This window comes from Nymphaea colorata, chromosome 10 (genome assembly GCF_008831285.2).
Source record: "Nymphaea colorata isolate Beijing-Zhang1983 chromosome 10, ASM883128v2, whole genome shotgun sequence".
NCBI classification, from domain to species: Eukaryota; Viridiplantae; Streptophyta; class Magnoliopsida; order Nymphaeales; family Nymphaeaceae; genus Nymphaea; species Nymphaea colorata.
In genome coordinates this window covers 3,734,741-3,757,507 of record NC_045147.1, presented here as the reverse complement: position 1 = coordinate 3,757,507, position 22,767 = coordinate 3,734,741, and the positions used below count along the sequence as shown (strand labels likewise).

At 39.6% G+C, this 22,767-nt stretch overlaps 1 protein-coding gene across 1 annotated transcript; it reads left to right on the top strand.

Moving 5' to 3' along the window:
* The first annotated feature begins 298 nt into the window (after positions 1-298).
* LOC116262803 (transcription factor Pur-alpha 1) lies at positions 299-22,314 on the top strand. The gene is made up of 5 exons (XM_031642307.2): positions 299-920; positions 1,045-1,092; positions 20,178-20,318; positions 20,434-20,676; positions 21,820-22,314. Exons 1-5 carry the CDS (start codon positions 669-671, stop codon positions 21,970-21,972), a joined length of 837 nt encoding a protein of 278 aa, XP_031498167.1. The 5' UTR covers positions 299-668; the 3' UTR covers positions 21,973-22,314.
* The last annotated feature ends 453 nt before the right edge of the window (positions 22,315-22,767 follow it).

Here is a 22,767-nt window from a genome sequence, read left to right as displayed (position 1 = left end):
CGGTAATGGGAGGGTAATTCCTTGTGACAGATACTAAATTGAATAGAAAAAACATGGAAGAAAAGCATGCCAGATTTATCTTGGCAGTACAGCAGGGGTCTGGTGCAAGCAAGCCGAACTGGGGAGACTGCAGAAATGGCCCCTCTGATGCTAAAGAGGGGGCTCTGGTCCAGCTTCATTGGTCATAGTCTAGTCTTTAGACAGCTTTTACCAACACGAGCAGCGCTTGTTGTGAGGGGTTGATTTTGTGACTCGCACGCAGGAGAGGACGACTAGTTTCACCGCTCTCCAATTTAGGCAAAGAGCCGTGAGGAGGGCGTGACTTCGGGGGGATATTAGGGGTGAGGGGGAGAATACTACAGAGAAGGGGAGAGAGAGAAACCCAGGTGTGGAGATCCCCAAATATCCCCCCTTTCAACCCCATCGATCGCTACCAACAACCTCTCTCTCTCTCTCTAAACCAATAGTGCTAACCAACCTTGGCCGCGAGGGACGTGGTGCGTCTCTCTTCTCTTTTATTTTCTCTGCTGGGCTTCTGCTGCCGTGGCTGCTGTACCTCATCCGTCTGTACCTGGTTCGAAGTTTTTTCTTTGAATTCGTCTTTTCCTGGTCTTGGGTAGAGGATGATCTTGTAGGTGGTTTGGTAAGGGTGGGGGAGTTGAGATTCGATGGAGAGTTCGGGTGGGAACGATGTGGAGCTTTTGTCAAAGACGCTGCAGGTGGAGCACAAGCTTTTCTACTTCGATCTCAAGGAGAACCCTCGCGGTCGTTACCTTAAAATCTCGGAGAAGACTTCCGCTACCAGGTCCACCATCATCGTCCCCGTCAACGGCATTGTCTACTTCCTAGATCTCTTCAATTACTACGTCAATTCCGACGAGCAGGAGGTCTTTAGCAAGGAGTTGCACCTGGACACCAAAGTCCTCCTCCTATCCTTCTTATTTGTGTCTCTCAATCTTTAGGGGTTGAAAATAATTCTAGATTTGATTTGCTGAACAAAAAGAACGATGCGTGCTGATGAAATTTTTCATTGATTACCTGTAGGTTTTCTACTTTGACATCGGAGAGAACAAAAGAGGTCGATTTTTGAAGGTAAGGTCACGATCTTTTATTTGCATTTGTGCTCCCTCTGTTCGGTAGATTCCGTTTTCCTGAACACGTTTGTGGCAGTCCTCCTTGGTTGTTGGTTGCTCTTGAATATTTCTGCAGATCCTCTGTGCATGTTTGTTGGTGTTGATCTTTAAATCTCTTCCGTTTCTTTTGGATCGCTCTTATTGACATGCGTCTTCAATACCTATTTTAACTTTGTCGAAAACAATAGGTAGAGCATGATATTTGTAGCTTTGGATGTCTTCTTTTACTTGTTTATATTTAAAGACAAATCTAAAATGTCTGCATATTTGCAGTAGTTTCATCACGACAAGCTACAAGAACGAAAAACTTTTTCTTCTCATTTCAATAATATTTTGAGCTATAGAGATGCCTCTTAGCCTGAAGCTTGCGGATGAGCATTTTCAATTGTTGTCCTAGCGATGCTTATATGCGCCTACTTATCCAAATGAGAGGGATGAGCAGTGGTATTGATTCCCGTACTTGGTTCATCCTAAGGTTATCTCAAGTTCCAAGATAGTCATTGTATCCAGAAAAGATGCCAACCTAAGTACTGCTAGAGCTACGAAACGGTACTTTTTTTCGTAATGCAGCCAAAACTTGAAGAGATGTTATGTTAGTGAGCATCTAAAAGTATGCTAACATGTTAAAGTGATGGATTTAGTTGATATAACAGCGAGAGAAACAACTATAGGTTATTAAACATGAATTGTGATAGTTGTGACCTACTATTTTCAGAAACTCCTTGTATGTATATCTTCTCATTTCCTTGCCCCCTTCCACTTTCCTATTTAATTTATCATGTCAGTCAGTGGGACTTCTACAACTTATGGTATCCTTGATTTTCCAAAATGGGAAGCCACACAAGTGAGTCAAGGACCTAAAACCTAAGAAAAGCGTTAGTTGAGAATAATTGGTCTAAGTTGGTCCAAGCCAGTTGATTAAAATAAAATTAAGGAGACATGGAAGCGGACTGTTTCAAGTGTTAAAAGTGATAAAAGACATAAAACATTATTATGTGGCAATGATGGTGGATCCTTCTCTTCTTCAATGTTGGAGATTTATTATGTCTTTCCAATTTTCCATAACCCGACCATTTTGTTCCTTAGAATTGGGTCTTATTTTGTTGCTGTTGTCTAAACTTACAATAAGTTATTGTCATACATTTGATGGTACATAAGGACAGACACAGAAGACATTATGGAAAATTAATCAAATAGATCTTCAGTCCATCAAGAACTGTGCCTAGTCAAATAGGTGTGAGCATGAAACATACAACACGATAATTTCAAAAGCCAAGGGTACAAGGGGCACCTAGGTACACACACACACACACACACACACACACACATATATATATATATTTATATGTTGCAATTAGAGATTGGAAAGCTATTCATATGCATAATAAAAGTATCATGGTGATCCTAGCTCCTCCATGTACTCATTCTCGTCATTCAGAGAGATAAACATGACTGCCAGGAAACAGTAAAACCAGCAGAGCAGCAAACTGTTGTCGTGCAATTTGAAATTATTTAACAAAGCATTTAGCAGTTAACCTTTAAAAGAGCGCCAAACAGAAGAAAAGGTCCAAACAGAATCGAGCACTCTGCAATCAAATAAAAATAATATGACAGAGTTAAGAGCAGGAAAAGAAAAAAAAAAAGAAGGCTGAACAAAAAACTTAAGTTCACACCTGAATGGAAAACATGGTAGATTTTTTTTTTTTATAAAAATCAAATTGTGCTAAAGGCAAATATCATGAATGATATATTATTATATAAAATAATGAATAACCCATTATGCAAAAGAGTAAGGAGGGAAAAATGGCAAAACTGAATGACAATGAAGAAAAGAGGGTGTTGAAACAACAAAGGAGGAAAGCCAAACTATTTCTTGTAACTTCTAGAAAATAACAAAATATCTATGTTGTTAAGGCCTTGCCTAAGCACGGACTAAGCGTGAGTCCACACCCGTTGCCTAAGTCCACTACTTAGGCAATGGGATAGGTGTTGGCACCTAGGCTGGCATCTAAGCTCGCCTAGGCTGGCTTAAGCTTCAACATGCCTAGTCCATGGTAAAGTGAAAAGCTACTTTTCTTTCAATTAAAGTTTCTTAATTGAGTATATATTGTTATGTATTTTATGTTGTATTGATTACATATTTTGATGTATTGTTATGTTGAATATGCTGTTACATATATACTGTAATATGTATATACTGTTAGTCACTTAGTCTATTATACAGTATTGGGATACCTCACATTAGTATGGTTATGTGATGTACTTATATTAAATAGTTTTATGTATTGTTAATTTGTTATGCCTGTTATAAACTTATATGTATATATTATTATGTTAAATTGTATTGTAATACAATTTGTTAATTCCTGTTATACGTATTGTAATACGTGTTATATGTATATACTGTTATTTACAGTCTGTTATACCTGATATATAGTCTTCTTCAACCTATTATATGTATATACTTTTAGCCTGTTATATAATATGTTGTATTGTGATACCTATTATATATTTATATGTATACGTTAGTATGGTTATATACTTATATATATTGTTACTGTTGTGTACTCATATGTATACTATTATTTATTGTTAGTCTTTTTTATTATATTCCTTCTTCTAGGGATTAGATTTAGTTTTCTTATATTAGATTACATTTAATGAGTGATGTTAAACTTCTTCTATTGATTTTAAATATTCAATGAAGTAAACAATTAATTTTTTATTGTTTAAGTTGATTATGCTTGTTATATTATTAGTCTCTACATTACAAATATTAGTAATAGTTAATCAAAATAACTTGACATATATTAACATAACTAAAAAAATTAAAAACAAAAAGATTGGTCACCTTTCTTGCCTAGGCCTCACCTAGGCCTGCCTAGGTGGTAGGCGTTCCCTGGCTGCCTGGGCACCTTGAAAACGTAGCAAAATACTTAATTATTGTTGAAGAAAAAACTGAAATCAAGCATTGAAGTGAAACAATAAAGAAAAATAAAAGAACGACAACCATTAGGTACCTTGCTAAAAGACAATTTTCTGACAGGGGAGTTAGTTGTTGATTGTTTGACACTTGTGCAGTTTGTTGTATTCTGCTGCAGGTGAAGGAAGAAGAGGGGAAGAACAAGATTTTGGGCTTTTATGATTTACCATAGCAGAACCTTTAAAGTTTTGCATAAATAAGATGAGTTGGATGTGGATTTACTGCATCCAGATCTAGGTGTACCTAGGCTGTGAAAGATACCGGTGTTTGAGTTTTGCTGTGCAGGCATGGGTATGTGAGCAAAAGTAATGTACTTAGGAGCTATGAGACTACGACAACATGTCAGTGCTTATGATCCTTATGTAATACTGTAATGTGAGGTCATTTGAACTATCCATTCTAATACATGAGTTGAAAGAAAGTATATTGGCGCAAATTGGGACGATAAGTAAAACCATTATGACATTTGAAAAAGAAAATTAAATGAGACTCAATGTTTAACATGTTAAAAAGTAAGGCACATATCTACAAGTTATCACATAAAAAAGCAAAACTAATCCCTAGATAGTGATGCAAGTTCTTGTCATTAAGGTCATTTCCTTATTCAATACATGACCTTCTGTTTCTTTTGAGCCAATCTGCTTTCTCTTCATCCTCATCAAGTTTCAACAGTTGTCATGAATATCATTCTCAAGTTTTTATAGCTGAGGTATTTTCAGGTACTTTTTGATAGAGTTGGTTTTCTTTAAAAAGCTCTGGATTTTTCAAAAACATAAAAGATTCTAAGGTTAGATAAAAATAAAATAGCAAAAAGCTAAAATTGGTCAGCAAAAGATAATGTGTGGATAAGTTAAAGACATGCTAAATGGCTTGTAAAACATATACAACGAAAATATATACTATAGAATTACCAAAAATGTGCACATATTGTATTGCATAATTTCATAGACTGTAGTTTGTGAGGTTGTATGCACTATGAATTTTGAATTTGTAAAATGTTTCTAAGTTAGACTACACACTGATTACCGAACATATTCTCAACAAGATATTTCTTCTAAGGCAAATACTGAGAGAATAAATTGGACTAGAATCTAATACATGAAAAATAAAAAACTGCCAATGGTGGACGATGAAGGAACATATATGTTGGCCAAATACATTTGTTTTGAGGGGAAGAACATCAACCAGTTAGCGAAATAACAAACCAACTAATGGAATAGAAGAACCTTTGATGGCAATACAAGGACAGAGAATTATTGAACTGAAAAAATGTCAGTTGCCTGCTTCCTTCCTCATCGTTCTTGTTTTTTCCTTTGATGTTACACCTTGTTCACTTTCATAAAACAAGTGCTAGGGCCTCATCCTTTGGAGGTTCAATTGCCTAGGTCACTTATCTATCCCACTTCTCTTATAACTAACAGGCTGATGGCACCATGACTCTTTCTTTCTTCATATCATTGTCTCGACTTTTGATTGTATTGAATAAACACTAAATTATTTTATTTTTGTGATATAATCAATTTCTCTTCTTTATATAAGTTTATAATTATTCCTCACATGGACACACTTACAAGGGCGCTGCACCCATGTCGACACAGCTAGAACTAGTTTGCCTGTATGGGACACAGTTTGGGCACTCATACTTTGTATTTTTTATATAATTTACTATTTTTTGTTTAGAAATTTATATTTGATGATTATAAATAATGAACATATGTGCATGTTTGTTTGCTTATATATATATAAAGGAAAAGTCAATGATGCCTGATGCCAGGTAGCTGCTAGATGGCTAAAATTTAAAACTTAGTCATAAAAAGGACCATAAATCATGCTAAAGCCACCATAAACCATCATTATACCATAAGCCATTGCTAATGTCAATGTAGTGATTGTTTTTTAGTGACAAATATTTAAATCCTAGCCATCCAGCAGGACTGAATCGTCCATATATATGTTTTTTGGTGACAAATATTTAAATCCTAGCCATCCAGCAGGATTGAATCGTCCACACACACACACACACACACACACACACACACACACACACATATATATATATATATATATATATATATATATATAATCCTGAATGCTAACATTGAGTATACATTCAAGGACATCAAATCCATGCCATCCATCTTAGATGGGTGGCCCAGATTTTTCCATTTTCTCTCTCCTTCCCTCTCCCTCTCTCTCCCTGATTCCTCTATTGCTCCTTCTCTCTGTCTCTTTGTACTGTACACATTTAGTCTGCAAACCCCAATACAATCAAGCATAAATGCCATCTCAAGCGCAAGCTCTTGGATGGGTCAATTATCATACTTGAACACCTCATGATACTAATGTGATTAGACATAATCATTAAAGAATAAGGAGACACATGATTAAAACATGTGTAAATATTAAAGAAGATCATAAGGTATCAGAGCAGACGATTTCTCGGACTGAACTTGAAAGATGAGAACACTGCAAAGATAATCAACAAGTGGTTTTGAAAAACGTTGGCTTGTTTGGTGCCCCATGGTTTAGGCATGTTCGTTGGACACTAGTTCAAGTGACCGCGTTGGTGTTGGCCAGATGGAGATCACACGTTTCGAAGATGGTATCTGGGTGTTAGGAGCAGAAAAGCCGGGAGAGCTGCTCGCTGAGGCAGATAGGGTGAGAGACCCGACGTGAAAAAAGATTGTCCAGGAGGGCAAGGGCCCTTGGTGTTGACATGACTTGAGGAAAGGAGTATGTTAAGCACAGGTTGACAACACATCTTGAAAATTTGATACTTAGTGGTCGTCGGATATGTTCCAGACTTTACTAAGGAAAAGTGCAAACAGTGATAAAAAAGAGGAAAGAATAGACAATACCTCTAAAGCAGTGTAGAAAACATCAAATTCTAACCCCAATCCACTCAAAGCCTGTTGTACCTTGTCCTTGTCGCTGACTGGATGCCCTATGATGGCAAGCTGATCGTTGACATTTTTGATCTCATGTATATATTCCAAGACTGAACGTGTGTCTCGCTTGATATCTTGAAATTGCCTCTTGAGTTGTAGAAATCTCGCTTCTGATACTTGAGAATACGTGGTTGCAAGTACATTCCACAACTCAAATGCTGAAAGATCATCATCAACACCCACCAAATCTTCCTCTGATAGTGTGGAGGTGATATAAGCAACGAGAGGTTGATCATGAGTCATCCACATCTCATATTCAGGATTGATTTCTGCAATGGTCTCTTGAACTTGCCCTGCAGCATTCTTCACCTCTCACATAATCCATTCAGGTGGCGCAGGTGTGGTGCCATTGAGATGTCCATAGAGACGGTGACTTTTGATGAACAAGACTATTTGACGTTTCCATGTCAAATAATTGGTATGATTTGGCTTTTGTGAGATAAGTTGGGAGAAGAAATTGGACGATAAGATGCGGGAATTGCGGTGGGGATCCATAGATGCAATAATAAAAAAATAGGGGGAAAATAGAAATTTTGAGATTAGGGTTAGGTGGCCGACGGTAGGGTTAGGGCAGAAAATTTGGGGATTAGGGTTAGGGCAAAAATTTGGGGATTAGGGCAGAAAAGAAACAAAGATTAGGGCAGAAATTAGAGATTCTTGCCGGACATTCTCAGTAACAAAACCCTGCTCTGATACCATGTAAGATTTTGATATCTAATACCAAATCACCGAATGAAGTTAGATGCAAGAGGAGGAAGAGAGAAGTGGGTTGCACGTCCAAGCAAGAGAGAGATGAAAGAGAGCAGCAACAAATGACGTCTGCCTCTTGTTATCATTATATACTAATCACGATTTAGGGTACATCATAAAATACACAAAATAACATTAAGATTTACAAGTATGCCACCACCCATGATGTGTTGGGTGTGTGGATCAAATGGGTCGGGTCTGGGTGACCCGATCCATATTGTACAAACTTAACAATTTCAGCCTTACTAAAGAAGTCATCTCTTAAAAAAATCACAAAATCACATTTTTTAGGAAGATATCTCAACAATTTTACATGTCTTGCACACTCTTTTTGTCCACATGTTGTCTTCACAGTCACACGACTCACACCTAAAAGAAAGGTCTAATTGTAAAGAGACTGACCAGCAAAAATGTGGATTTGGGAAAGCTCTCTATTTAAAGTTATTTCTTTATTAAAAGTAAATGGTATTAAAATTTTCAATATTTTCCATTGTTTGTAAATTATTTTATAACTTTAGGTGCTTATTTGGATAACAAAGTAATAATAGAAACATATTAGTATTGAACATAAGCCTGAACATGTAAAAAATATTTACATGACCAAAATTCAAGTGCAAGCGGTTAATTAGTCATGACAACCTATACATTTTTACCCCAAAATGGCATAAGTATATCGATGGTATACAAGAGGTCCATCAGATCGACAGACCAACCTAAGTTAGAAATTTCTAGTGCCACTGCCAAGCTATGTCACATAGGTACGGGTACAGACCATTTTTAAAAAACTTGGGTATGGGGGTACGGCCGTACACACACATGTATATATGTCAAAAAATTTCAAACAGAATAACATATTTGGACATATATATATCAAAAATTACAAACATAATAACTTATTCATAAATCATAATCCAAAATTTATCAACCTTGATTCTCATTCTCCTCAGTCGCATAATTAACATTCAAAATACATCAGCTTTGTTAATTTTCATTCTCCTCAGTCGCATCATCAAGATTAGAAGGAACAACAGGTTCTGTAAGATCCATATTAAGAGCATGCAAATCATGTTCTCCTTCAAGATCCATGTCAATGTCCTTTGGATTAACATCCCAATACTTGGATGATCCTGAATTACAAGTTGCAACAAAATCAAAATATGATTTAAGTTAATATTAACTTTAAACAACCAACATAATAATAATATACATATGTATTATGTATACATATCAAAGATACGAAAAGAAAGAAATACCTATAATTATCTGAAGTACGTGAAAGTAAATGTAGGTTGGAGTGGACATAAACTAAATCTTCTGCTCGCTTACTAGTTAGCTTATTTCTCTTGATGTTGTGAATTTGAGAATAAGTGCTCCAATTTCTTTCACAACATTAAGTGCTAGATTTATACTGTGTGCCACACAAGGAGTCCAAAATATGTGACTATATTTGGGATCACTTGCCAAATTCATCCCTACTCGTTGGCAAACTGGAGCATTATCAATAACAATTTGCACAACTTAATGACCGTGTCCAAAAAAGGTAAAAAATGACCTCTGGTGCATTAATCGTACCCGGTCCGGTCAATGCGCACCATACGCGTACCCAACCCCGTACTCGTACCTGTACCGGTGTCGTACCGGTACCATACGGGTACTCTTCCTTTGGAGGAGTACCCGTGTGACATAGCTGCCAAGCTTGTTTGGCTTCACTTTGGACCTGAGAGGTCAGCCTTAGTTGATTATTGCTGCTTTTGTTTTCTTTCTATAAGTTGATAACCATAGGATTTTTCACTGACAAATGCTTTCAGTTTTATTGTTAATTTTAAAAATTAATATTGCATTTTATTTCTTTACCACTTATTTATCAAGACGGCTTAATGTGCCTAATCCTACCTCGTCTTGCCTAGTCTCTAAGCTCCACTCACTATCTAGATTCTAGACTGTGCCTAGTGGTTTGAACAGCATAGCTGAAAGATCCTTAATTGGATTCTTAAAGCTGGTCTCTAGGTGCTAGTAAATCCTGGAGGTTATACAAAGCTTGATGGAGTGCTTACAAGAAGATTAACATGGGGAGAGAAGCATTGGTGGTTATGTGCAGCATACATTCATGGGAAGTTGAATTTGACAGTGGTTTGGTTACACTGGTGTTTTTGCTCTTTGATGTATTAGTATATTGACTATTAGGTGCCCATACTCTAGCAAATTTTTAGTTTGATAGCCATTTGAGGGGCATGGTTATAATGATGCTAATAATCCTATCTGGTTGGCTACTTTTAGGTGCCCATACTTTTGATGGTTAAACAGTTTGTTAGCCTCTGATCCTAGTAATAATAGTATTGGGCACATGAATAAGGTGTGGGTTGGGTCTTAGGAGTAGGCGACCCATTTTCCCTCCTATAAAAAGAAATTGATACTATATTAGGATATTATGGCTTTAATGACATGGAGCCTCTTTTGTGCTGATATAGTTTTTGGGCCCTAATTCAGAGGTGAATTAGGTTAAGTGTGTTGTGTGTGAGTTTTATCGCAACTCTATTAGCCAGTAGCTAACATCTGGTATCAGAGCCAGATGACCACCAAAGAAGCGCTGGCTGCAGTGGAAGCTCTGCGCAAGCAGGCAGGGTCACGTGATCGCTGGGAGATTGGAAGGCGTTGAAAAGAGCGGCAGGGAACTGGGACAATGACTTAGCGACATAGGGAGGGAGATGCGATCAGGACAACAGGAGATGATGATGTTCTTGTGGGAATTCATTAAAAGGACTCCCGGTGAGATAGGAGGATCACACTGTTGACAACTAGAATCTTCCACGCCTCAGCATGAACCACCAAAAACAGGTACATAGCCTCTCAACAGTGCGTCTGTAGGCTCGCCGACAGGCAATGGAGAGACGATGGGGTATACGAAGGTTCCTAGGATGGAATTCCCCAAGTTTAATGGAGAGGATCCCATCAGTTGGGTATTTAGAGTGGAACAGTATTTTGATTGCCAGAAAATTGCGCCAGACCAGTGGGTCTCGCATGCTGCTGTTCACTTGGAGGGACCAGCGATACGCTGGTACAGGTGGATCATCACACAGCAAGGGAAGCCATCTTGGAGGGCATTCATGGAGGCGCTCAAGGTGAGATTTAGACCCTCGGCTTACTTAGATTATAACATTGAATTGTCTAAAATCAAACCAAAAGGGAAGCTGATGGAATATAAAGCAGAATTTGAGGAGGTAAGCAATATGGTGAGTGGGTGGCCTGTCTAGGCCTTGATTGGCACCTTCGTAGGGGGGTTGAAGGAGGAGTATCACATTGAGGTGCAAGCGGCCAGACCCCAAAGCATCTTAGAAGCTTTCGAGCTGGCAAGAATCACAGAGGAAAAATCGAGCAGACTCCTCAACAGTTGGAGGGAGAGTAGGACCAGCAAAAATTTGCCAAACAGAAACCTTACAGTCATAACGAACTTGCGTGAGGTCCAGCCAGCATCTCGCGAGGGTCAGCTAGCACTCAGAGAAGGCACAGGGAACAAACAAGTGTTGGCCAAGCGACTAAGTCTAGAATGGATCACGGAACGATGCAGGAAGGGACTGTGCTTTCAATGCAACGAGAAATGGGGCCTAGGACATGCTTGTAAAAAGCTACGTATGTACTTAGTAGGTGAGACTGAGGATACTTTTTAGGAGGAAGAAGACAAGGGCATAGAACAGGGGACTGATGACAATATAGAAGAATTAATTCCAGAAATATCTCTTCATGCCCTAACGAGAGACAACATTCCCCAAATGATGAGAGTTGAAGGTCGAGTAAAGGGGAGGACTGTCAGCATATTGGTCAACACGAGGTCGACACATAACTTCATTGGGGAGAAGACTGGCAAGGTATGTGGCTGTAAAATAATTGAGCAATCAGAATTTAAAGTGGTGGTTGGCAAAGGCAGCTCGCTGTGGTGTAAAGGACGCTGCCCGAAAGAAGAAATCGAGATCCAAGGGCAGCGATTTGTGGTGGAATATTTCCTAGCTATGGGAGGAGACAATTTGGTTTTAGGAATTCAGTGGTTGAAGTATAGTCACAAATAACGTCTCGGAGTTTTCAATGGTGAGGTTTTTCTTGGGTATAATATGGTGAGCTTGAAAAAATGAAAAAAGTACGGTAAATTTTTAAAAATTTTAAAAATGACCTTTAAGGCGATAGATGGAGAAAAATGCATATAGGCCCAACCGACAGCAATTTTTATGGACAGGAGGACACACACATGAAGAAGATTAGAAATGGAGAGGAAGGGCTGCATCTTCTCTTGATGTCTGTTGAATCGAGCAGTCCACGCTCCACAGCAACAGACCACATCCAAATTAGAAGCCTCCGCCTTCTTACGTGCTGTTTTGGCTGAACATGCTGGTGTCTTTGAGACTCCAAAGGGTTACCCCAAGTCGTGAATTTGACCATCATATCAAATTAGAAATTGTGTCTAGACCAGTCAATTTGAAACCTTATAGATACAACTACATTCAGAAAGGGGAGAGGAAAACACATAAAAAGCATGTTGTCGGACTGAGTGGTCCAGCCCAGCCAAAGCCCTTACTCTTCTCCAGCATTGTTGGTTGGAAAAAAAGATGGAACATAGAGGTTTTGTGTGGATTACAGGGCACTTAATGCTGTCACCATCAAGAACCGGTATCTTATACCAGTTATAGAGGAATTGTTGGACGAGTTGCAAGGGGCAAAAGTATATTCCAAGCTAGATCTTTGGACTGGGTATCATCAAATCAGGATGGCCAAGGAGGACATTCTCAAGACAGCTTTCCAAACCCATGAAGGCCATTACGAATTTAAGGTATTGCTTTTGGGTTGACAAATGCGCCAGCTACCTTTCAAGCCCTAATGAACCACATTTTCCATCCTTTCCTAAGGAGATTCGTTTTGGTATTTGTTTGGTGGTATACTGATTTCTAGCAATAGTAAGGAAGAACATCAAGAGCATTTGAGGTTGGTGCTGAAAATATTGAAGGAGCACTGACTACATGCTAAAGCTTCAAAATGCGTGTTTGGTTGTGACCAGGTCACCTATTTGGGTCACACCATTTCCAAACGAGGAGTAGAGATGGAAGAAGAAAATGCAGCAGCTGTTTGTACATGGGCATTACCTGCAGGTATTAAATTCTTAGGCTTGATAGGGTATTATCGCAGGTTTGTTAAAAATTTTGGACTGCACGCTGCGCCCCTAACCAGCATGTTGAAGAAGGATCAGTTCAGGTGGAGCACTCAAAGTCAAGCTGCCTTTGAGAAGTTAAAGCAAGCTGTCATCAGCTCGCCTACTTTAGCAATGCCCGACTTCACCAAGACTTCAAGGTGGAGACAGACGCATCTGAGAATGGGGTAGGGGCGGTGGTTAGCCAGGTCCAACATTCCATAGCTTTTTTCAGCAAGGCTATGGGAGTTCGATTCAAAATCAAATCCGCTTATGAACGGGAGCTTATAGTCATGGTTATGCTATCCAAAGGTGGCATCACTACCTAGTAGGACGAAAATTTCATGTTTTCACGGACCATAGTAGTTTGAGGCTCTGCATGCAGCAGAAATCAGTTAATGCTACCCAAATAAAATGGGTCATGAAGCTTGCTGAATACAAATTTGATATTATATACAAGAAGGACATTGAAAACATAGTGACTGATAGCTTGTCACGGAAATATGAAGAAGAAAACCGAGCTGAATTATATAACTTCTGTCTACCTTGGCTATGCAGGTCTGTTGCAGACATATGGGACAAAGTGAGAGAAGAACACCACAATTCAATTGAAGTGCAAACGAAGAGGGAACAACTAGAGCAAGATTCAGTCCATGTATATGGGTACACATGGAAAGAACCTTACCTATACTATCAAAGCAAAATATATGTGCCCCTAAACCCCAATCTAATCAAGGAATTAATTTCATTCTTCCATGATGGCATTGAAGGGGGAAATCAAGGGGAAGAAGGCACTTACAAGAGGGCCCGACAGACCTTCTTTTGGCCAGGCATGAAGAGAGTCATCAAAGAATACATCAAGGCATGTGACACTTGTAGACGGCACAAATACGAGACTCTACGCCCTGCTGGCCTTCTACAACCTCTGCCCATTCCTGACAAAATATGGGAGGATTTGTCAATGGATTTTATCGAGGGACTGCCTTGATCAAAAGAGAAATCAGTTATCTTAGTGGTGGTGGACAAGTTATCGAAACGCCCATTTTATAGCACACTGTCACACCCTTTCACAGCCAAGGATGTGGCTTAGGCTTTTCAGGATCATGTAGGAAAGTTGCATGGTATGCCACGGTTGGTGGTAAGTGATGTGACCCCTTGTTGCTAAGTAATTTTTGGAAAAATTACTTTGAATTGCAGGGAATCAGGCTGCAAATGAGTACTGCATATCATCCACAGTCGGATGGTCAAATGGAGATTCTAAATCGGGTATTGGAAACATATTGGAGGTGCTACCAGAGTACCAGCCTCACAACTGGACGGAGTAGCTCTCTTGGGTTGAGTATTCCTATAACATAGCCATACATTCTGCCCCAGGAAAATTCCCTTTTGAAGTGGTGTATGGGCGGCTACCACCTGACCTACGTTGCTTCCATCCTCAAGGGGCACAGCTGGACGAAGTAGATATTCAGCTTATAGCAAGGGACCAAGTGTTGGGTATTATTAAAAGCAGGCTGGCAGCTGCTCAAAATAGAATGACAAGGCAGTACAATAGAAAGCATCGTTCCCAAGAATATGATATAGGCCAGTGGGTCTACTTGAAGAATTTTCTCACTGGAAAGGTCCAGTGTTGATCAGCAGGAACCCATAAATTGTTTACAAGGTATTCAGGTCCCTTTAAGATGATAGACAATTGGAAATTGGCCTACAGGCTTTCATCAATTCATCTTGTGTTTCATGTCTCCCGCTTGAAGGCTATTCTAGAGCTGAGTCAGATGTTGCAGTCAGCCCACTGCCAAGTATTCCTTTAGGAGAACTGTTTCCATTTCGAGTGCTTCAGCAGAAATTTCACAGAAGCTTCAGCCCATCATGGGCAATGTCACCAGGGTGCGGCTGGATTGGACCCGCACCCGCGTTGAGATTCGCACCCAAACCGCACTTGATGAGGAGCACGATTTTGGGGAAAGGGAGAGCAAGGAGGAAAAGAGGCGAGGAAGAGAGGTGAGGACGGGAGGAAAGGGGGAAACGGATGGTAGAGGAAGGAAGAGAGGTGAGGATGGGAGGAAAGGGGGAAACGGATGGGAGAGGGAGGAAGAGAGGTGAGGACGGGAGGAAAGGGGGAAACGGATGGGAGAGGGAGGAAGAGGGAGGAAGAGAGGTGAGGACGGGAGGAAAGGGGGAAACAGATGGGAGAGGGAGGAAGAGAGGTGAGGACGGGAGGAAAGGGGGAAACGGATGGGAGAGGGAGGAAGAGAAGCAAATCGCCGCCGCGCTGCACCACCGCCGCCGCCACTGCTCCTTCCTCCACCTTCTTCTTCTCTGTGTCGATGTCACCTGTGGAATGAGAGATTGAGAGGGCAACGAAGCGGGAGATAGAGGAAGACGAGCAAGGGGGAACCCGTCGGGCGATTGATAGAGTTTGGGTCTGGATTTGGATCTTGATCCAATTTGACTTATCCAAAACCAAAATTGCTATAAGAATAACCTCGTTATTGAACAACGGAGCGCTTCGCCCCGTTCCTCCGACCCCGAACCTAATCTTGTTGTTAAGAAAGAAAGGAATGGGGAAAATTGTAATTTTGATTTTCATATTTAATAATTTTATGGTTTAGAGATAATTTTGTCATATATATTATTATTATAAATTAATAATATTAATAAATAGTCTTCCCGCACCACCGCACCTAAATTTTTTAAGATGTGCCGCGCCGGCACCCGCACCCTCACCTGCACCAGCACCGGCACCCGCACCCCGCACTCTGGTGACAGAGATTATGGGAGGACGCCACAGCGATACAGCAACAATTTCCTGAGTTCACACCTTGAGGACAAGGTGTTGGTTAAGGGAAGGGCAATGTTAGCCTCTGACCTTGAACAGTCTTATTAGTAATAGTATAGGCCATAGGGCACAAAATAAGGTGTGGGTTGGGTCTTAGCCCTTAGGAGAGGGCGACCCATTTTCCCTCTTATAAAAAGGGACTGATACTGTATTAGGATATTATGACTTTAATGACATGGAGCCTCTGTTGTGCTGAGAGAGTTTTCGGGCCATTCGGAGGTGAATTAGGTTAAGTGTGTTGTGTGTGAGTTTTAACGCAGCTCTATTAGCCAGCGGCTAGCACAGTCTCATGGTTTTTTTAGTTGTTTTTTACCCAATGCAGACTTTAAATGATTGTGGCAGATAACTAGTACAGAAACTGACTGTTTTTACTAATGTTGTCTGTATCAAATATTACATTTAGTTGTTTTTTTTTTTTTTCAGTGTTCAGACTTTAAATTGTTGGGTAGCTAACCAGCATGGAAACTGACTTTTTTTATGTCTGTGCGTTTTACATGGCTAGATGAAGTTCTTCTGATGAAAACCTGGATTCATATAGGTTTTGTATTAAAGGATGCAGTTGAGGATCACTGTGTTCTTAGGTGGTAAAATGGCAGAAGTGATAGTGATCTCTAGCACAGCTGGTGACACTAAATTGTGATCTCGGTTAGGCGACAATACCTTGGTACTGGAACTGGTACATAATGATGATACATACTCCCCCAAAAAAAGCTCAAAGTCGTGCTAGTGCTGTCAAACCTGAGGCAAACAAGATGATACATTCAATTAATTGATATGGCTGCTATTATTTCTTTTTAAATATTAAGTTTTTTGAGGAATTTTTTAGAAACACAACAAAATAATTAAAAACAGTCTTAATCAAGCTTTGTCAATAACCCTAGGTTATCACTAAAACTGGCTTAAAGTGAAATGACTAAAACCATCATCAAAAGATTTTCGAGATTGTTATCAATTATTAAGACATGATTAACTATATGTAACTTATTTATTTTTGTTTTATTAGTATCTGAATTAGTTGGTTGAATTTTTGTCATTATTAATACCGGCGTTTTAAAACTCACTGAGTCAAATCATTGGGTCGGCTTGACTTGGCCCCTTACGATGTCAACCTAATAGAGGACTTGTTTATGCTTTTAACTTGGTGTGACTTAGCAAAGACTTGGTTTGACTTGGCCAAAGCTTTGTTTGATATGGCAAAAATGCATTTGGCTTAGTTTGATTCAGCCATTTCTGTCAGCAGTCAGCACAATCTAATCTATTGGATGCATGGCCTTTAATGTTTGATTGGTGATTAAGTACTTAATTACTAAATTTCTGACTTGAGCACTCTAATGAAATAATCTATTGGATACAAAATTTACAATTACTGTTTATTTATTAAATTCACAGACAAATGAAAAGGTAAAGCTGATTAGGCTGAACTTTAGGTATGGTTGTCAATTTATTTCAATTTTTGGAGCACTGGTCTTCATTTTTGGACTTTTAGTTTTAGATAATATCTACATACATGTTGACTTAACTAGTACTTATAAATGTTGAATACATGGCCTTTAGGGGCCGTTTGATGGCAGGAAATATGGAAATGGAAAAAAAATTTCAGAAAAAAATTTCTGGAATTGATGAATACGAAATAAAATTCCAATTGTCCAAAACCACGTTATGTTTGTTACATAGGAATTATTTTTCTGGAATTTTTTTTTTGTTTGATGAAAAAAAATTGGAAAAGAAGAGGACGACGGTTCTGTGCCCTGAGGAGAGGAAGACGACGACCACCGCCATCACCGAGGAAACCCCGAGTCGTCTCTTCCTCCGCCCTCTGGTCTACACCACCACCATCCCGGACCTGCAGAAGTGGCGTTCGTGGGCCAGAAATCTCGCCCTCTCTGTGGGTTCGAAGTTTGCCCAGCTCGACAACGGCCCCGTCTCTCACACCCTCTGCAGAGAGGTGGAATGGCCCTTGGAGGATGCCGTCGAGATCTATGACCACCGATATACTCTGGAAGATTTTCTCAACTGGAAGCAAAAGGGGGACGGAACTCCACCCGCGAGAAAAGAGGGAGGAACTGCAGGAATCTCATCCTTTCCCTCTCCCTCTCTCTCTATGTCTCTCCCTGGATTAGGGCAGCCATATCCACTTGCGCCTTCAACTTTTTGCGTTCCATCTCTGTTCAAAGGGTTTTTGCCACATCCAATTCCACCTGACGGCTGACGGCCGATTCGTTTGATCAGAGGGGTTAAGAAGAGGAAGCAAAAGGAAAGAGGAGGAGAAGATGATGATGCAAAACCCTACCCAGATGATGGCACTGTTGCCTGCCAGGCTTGGCCTCTCCAATCCCCATTCCCCATCTATCCTCTCTCCCCCATCATCCACTAGCACCAATCCAACGCCACAACCGCCAGTACCACCACCATCAGCGGCAGCAACAAGGTCAGCCTCAACCGCCCAACAGAAGCAGACATTCTTCCTCCCAACGGATTCCCCGGCGAAACCTCAGGTGGGAAAACGGGCGAGAGGATGACGCTGTGAGAGGGCGAACGGGCGAGAGGAAGACGCTGTGAGAGGAGAAAGCGAGGTTGGTGCGGCTGCGGGCGAGAGAGAGGATGATGCGGCTGCGGGAGGAGAAAGCAAGGAGAAGCGAGGTGTGCCCTAACGGGCAAAAATATTTCTCCGGAAAAAAATTTCCGAAATCGACCGTAACGGTCTAAAATTTTTTTCCGCGTTTGATAAACTGGAAATTTTTTAAAAATTTGAATTTTTTTTCTGCTGCTACAGGATTTTTCCTGTCAGTCAAACGCCCCCTTAACGTTTGATATTTGTCAAGGTTTTTTTTTTGTTGATATACAGATACTTGCTATTCAGTTACATTGAAGTATGCAACAAGTTATATCTTGTTTTCCTTTCAAACACAATAGTTTGCAAAACACACCCTGAGTCACCAAATTGACCCACTGAGCCGTGGATTGAGAATGCACGAGCTGAGTCCCGAATCACTGGGTTTTAAACAATGAATTACATTGGAAATTATTTCTTACACAAGGATAAGTATACTAATATAATTTCAGAGGGTGAAATGGCGAGTTTCATTGGTTTAACAGTTAACTGGACAGAATTAGTCTTATCAACATTTTTAATTAACCATGGTAAAAACTTTGGTGTGTTATATATAAAAAATAATATATATATATATATATATATATATTGCCAGATTATGTGTATTTTTGAAATATCCATAATTATTATCTACTCTTTTGAGCAATAATTTAATCTTAAAACTCAGTTATTTACATTCTACACATATAATTGTATAATATTTTGACTATATAAAATGCTGCAATAAATTCAATCTACCATTCTGTGTTGTGGCACGTGCACAGAACATTATGTAACTGTAGGAAATATAGAAATGCAAAAGAGAAGTTGAGAAGAACAAAGAAAAAGGTAAGAAAAGGAAGTGAAAAAGAAAGGAAGAGGAAGAACAACAAGTGAAGGAGGGAAGAAACAGGGAATAAGGAGGCAGACGTAGGGAAGGAGTAGACACATGAAAAAAATAAGGATGGCCGGAGGAGTGTAAGAAAAAGTGATCCAAGAAAAAAAAAAAAAGAGGAACTGAGGGGGAAGAAAAATAGAAAAAAGAAAAAGGACAGGAGGAAGATATGCCAAGTTGAGAGGGAGGGAGTTTGGTCTAGCAGTTTCCAGCTTGTGCTTGCATTGGATTGAAGAAATGGTTCTGCAAAAATCAAAATTTATTCAGTCCAGCAGGGCACTCTGTTGTTAGGCAAGCAACTAGTATATAATTAATTTTGTCACTTAATGAAAATTGGCAGTCTAAAATTAGCAACTAGTATGGCAATTAGCAGGTTTTCCTTTGATAATAGGCTTAATGAAAATTTTAGTTGAAGCATATTGATTGTAATTTGCACTAGGCAGATTATTTGAACATATTTTCTAGTTTTTCTGAGCAAATTGGCAGTCTAAAAGATGCTTGTGCTTATCTTCTTGTCAAACAGGTAATTAGGTGATATTGGGTAAGCTAGGGGAATTTATACATGCACACACACACATATATATGCATACATACATAGTGCAGGAGGAATAGGTTGGTGGAATTCATAAGGAACATTGGTAATTGCCATATCCAAGTTGCTAAAATTAATGTCAACTTGTGCTGGTAATTGATGTCTGTACATCTGCGGATAATTAAATCTGATGTACTGATGCCAAGATACTAGTTATCCAGCTTCAGAAAAGTGTGACGATTATTCATTGGTTCTGCTGTTTATTGCCTACTGTTTTGTAATTGTAATATTATTACCACTGGTAATATTAAATTAATTGAAATAGACCTGAATGTTGCAGGTTTCAGAGGCGTCTGTAAGCAGAAATCGCAGCACAATAATAATTCCTGCTGGAAGTGCTAGGGATGAAGGATGGGCAGCATTCAGGAACATATTGGCAGAAATATATGATGCTTCTAGATTGTTTATTCTACCAAATCAGGTGGCCTTCTGATGTTCCTTTCTACGTGGTTTCTTGTTTCCCTTTTATCCAGGTGTTTTCTTTTCTGCTATACATTTTAATGTTTTAACAATGGTTATCCAATTTTTCAAACCAGCAAACCTCTGAATCATCAGAACGACTCACTGGGCTTTCAGATGATGTGGGAGCCGGGTTCATTTCAGGCCACAGTACTCAGGCAACACCAGCAGCTGAACTGAATGTTGAGAGGTCAGTTGAGCTGCCACCATCAGACGAAATGGGCAGTATGGGTCTATCCAAGGTGATCAGAGCTGACCAGAAACGCTTCTTCTTTGATCTTGGTAGCAACAACCGTGGTCATTTCCTGAGGATATCTGAGGTACTTGATCTTTTAGGGTCGTATTTTCTGAAGTATTATTTCCGGTGCAGAAAAGGCCAAAGGTGCCTAGCTCTTCGATTGCTCTATGTAAATATGTAATTGTAGTTCCATGTGAGGTGAAGACAGTTCTTTTTTTCTTTTTTTGAAACACAATGCTGTGCCCGGGTTGAGAGACTTTCTTGGTGTAATGCTCCTTGCGAGTACCTCTGCTCATAAATCACTTTATCAAAGTGTCATCAAAATCAATGCCTTTGTCCCAGTGTTGTACGATATGGGGCCGTATCGTACGATACGTATCGTCTCTTTTACAAATACGATACGATACACCCCCTGTATCGTAAATAGCGGTGTATCGTGCCTATATCTTACGATACGTACGATACAGGCCCCCGTATCATATGATACGGTGCGATATGCCCTATATCATACGACACAGGCTGATTTCAAAAAAGGGGGGCTGGAACCCCCTTGTTTCGAGTTTTTTCTATTAAAACCCGGCCCTTCTTCATTTTTAACCTAGAGATTGTGCTGCCGTGGAGGGAAATCATCGATTTCCATTGTTAAATCATCGGATTTCAAAATAAAATCATCAATTAAACCATGGATTTGTGCGTGGGTGGCTGATTCCCATTGGAAGGAAAGAAGTTTTATTAAATCGTGAAGATGAAAATGAAGAAGATAGAGATGAGGATGATAATGAATATGATGAAGATTATGAATGAGAGTCAGGGTGCTTTCATTTTATATGTATTGACATTGAACATTTTCACAATTTCATTATCTTGTGATGAAATACATAACATCTATTTTTTTTTTTATGTGGTATCTCATAGACTTATTGACCTTGACTTATGAATCTGTGTGTTTTTTGTGTTTTCTATGAAGAATATATTATTCTTGATTTTTACTGATTTTTTATGAATTTTTCGAATTTTTTTCCTATTTTTTTTATTTATTAAAAAAAAAAAGTATACGATTACGATACGTTACAATATTTTATGATATGGCGTATATTAAATCTAGACCGATACGGCTTACGATATGCTTTTTACAACATTGCTTTGTCCTCCTATTGTTATTGTGCATTAGTAGATTTTTCTGGGGCTTCCCCTAAGTTGATGCAGGTAATCTTTCGTGTGGCAGGTGGCGGGAGCTGATCGATCTTCAATCATTCTGCCCATATCAGGGCTGAAACAGTTCCATGACATGATTGGTCATTTTGTTGAGATTACCAAGGATCGAATTGAGTCGATGACCGGACCTAACATTAGGACAGTGGAACCTGCCCAGAGATGAATCCAGCGTCTTGGAGGTAAAGAGGTCACCTTTTTTCTCCCAGTTTGAATATTTATGTGTGAGGAGGTGGGGGATGGGGTTGGGGGAGGTCTTCGTGCTATTGTGTAGGTATGCTGTCCCTTTTTTCTTTTTCTTGATATCATTGGGTAGGAAATAATGTGTTTCTCTGTTGAGGTCCGGAGAGAGTTTGTTTGCCAGGTGCAGCTACTGCTTTTCAGACGAATAAATGGGACGGGGACTTACAAATGTCTTTGTAATGTGTGTCTTTTGATTGTGGAGATATTGTTTCCTTCATGTTGTTTCATGGTGGTCTTGAAAAGTTTGATTTTTGTTTTTGGCTCATCATTATTATTTGGATTGAGAACGTGGTGCAAGCTCGCAGCTATGTCGGGAGCTCTCTCTCTCTCGTGCATTTTTTTTTTCTTTAAACACCTTGTTCTCCTACGGAGATATCCAAGGCTCTTTGCTTTGAAAATGAATATCTGGTGGCCTGCAATATTTTTCGTGTATGAACACTGCTGGAAACCTGTCAGTGAGTGCGTATTTTGCATGTCCGTGATGCATCGTCGACAGATTTAGAGGCCTCCAATACCTCTCGTGTCTAATAACCAAGTATCTGTCTAGTTCAGAAAATGTGGCTGATACAATAGAGAAACGATGAGGTCTGCCCATGCCAATGCTAGTCGATAGCCCATGCCAATGCTAGTCGAGAGTGCTTTGGTAGTGGGAGGTGTAGACACGGATGTGCCACGGTGCTGGATCACGGAAGGCTGAGCCATCCACGCTTCTCCCCTT

Excerpts from the sequence above, each read along its gene's own strand:
- LOC116262803 (XM_031642307.2), top strand. The coding sequence starts at position 669 with ATGGAGAGTTCGGGTGGGAACGATGTGGAGCTTTTGTCAAAGACGCTG. Across the intron at positions 921-1,044 it reads AGTTGCACCTGGACACCAAA|GTTTTCTACTTTGACATCGG; the intron begins GTCCTCCTCCTA and ends GATTACCTGTAG. Across the intron at positions 20,319-20,433 it reads TGTTTATTCTACCAAATCAG|CAAACCTCTGAATCATCAGA; the intron begins GTGGCCTTCTGA and ends TTTTCAAACCAG.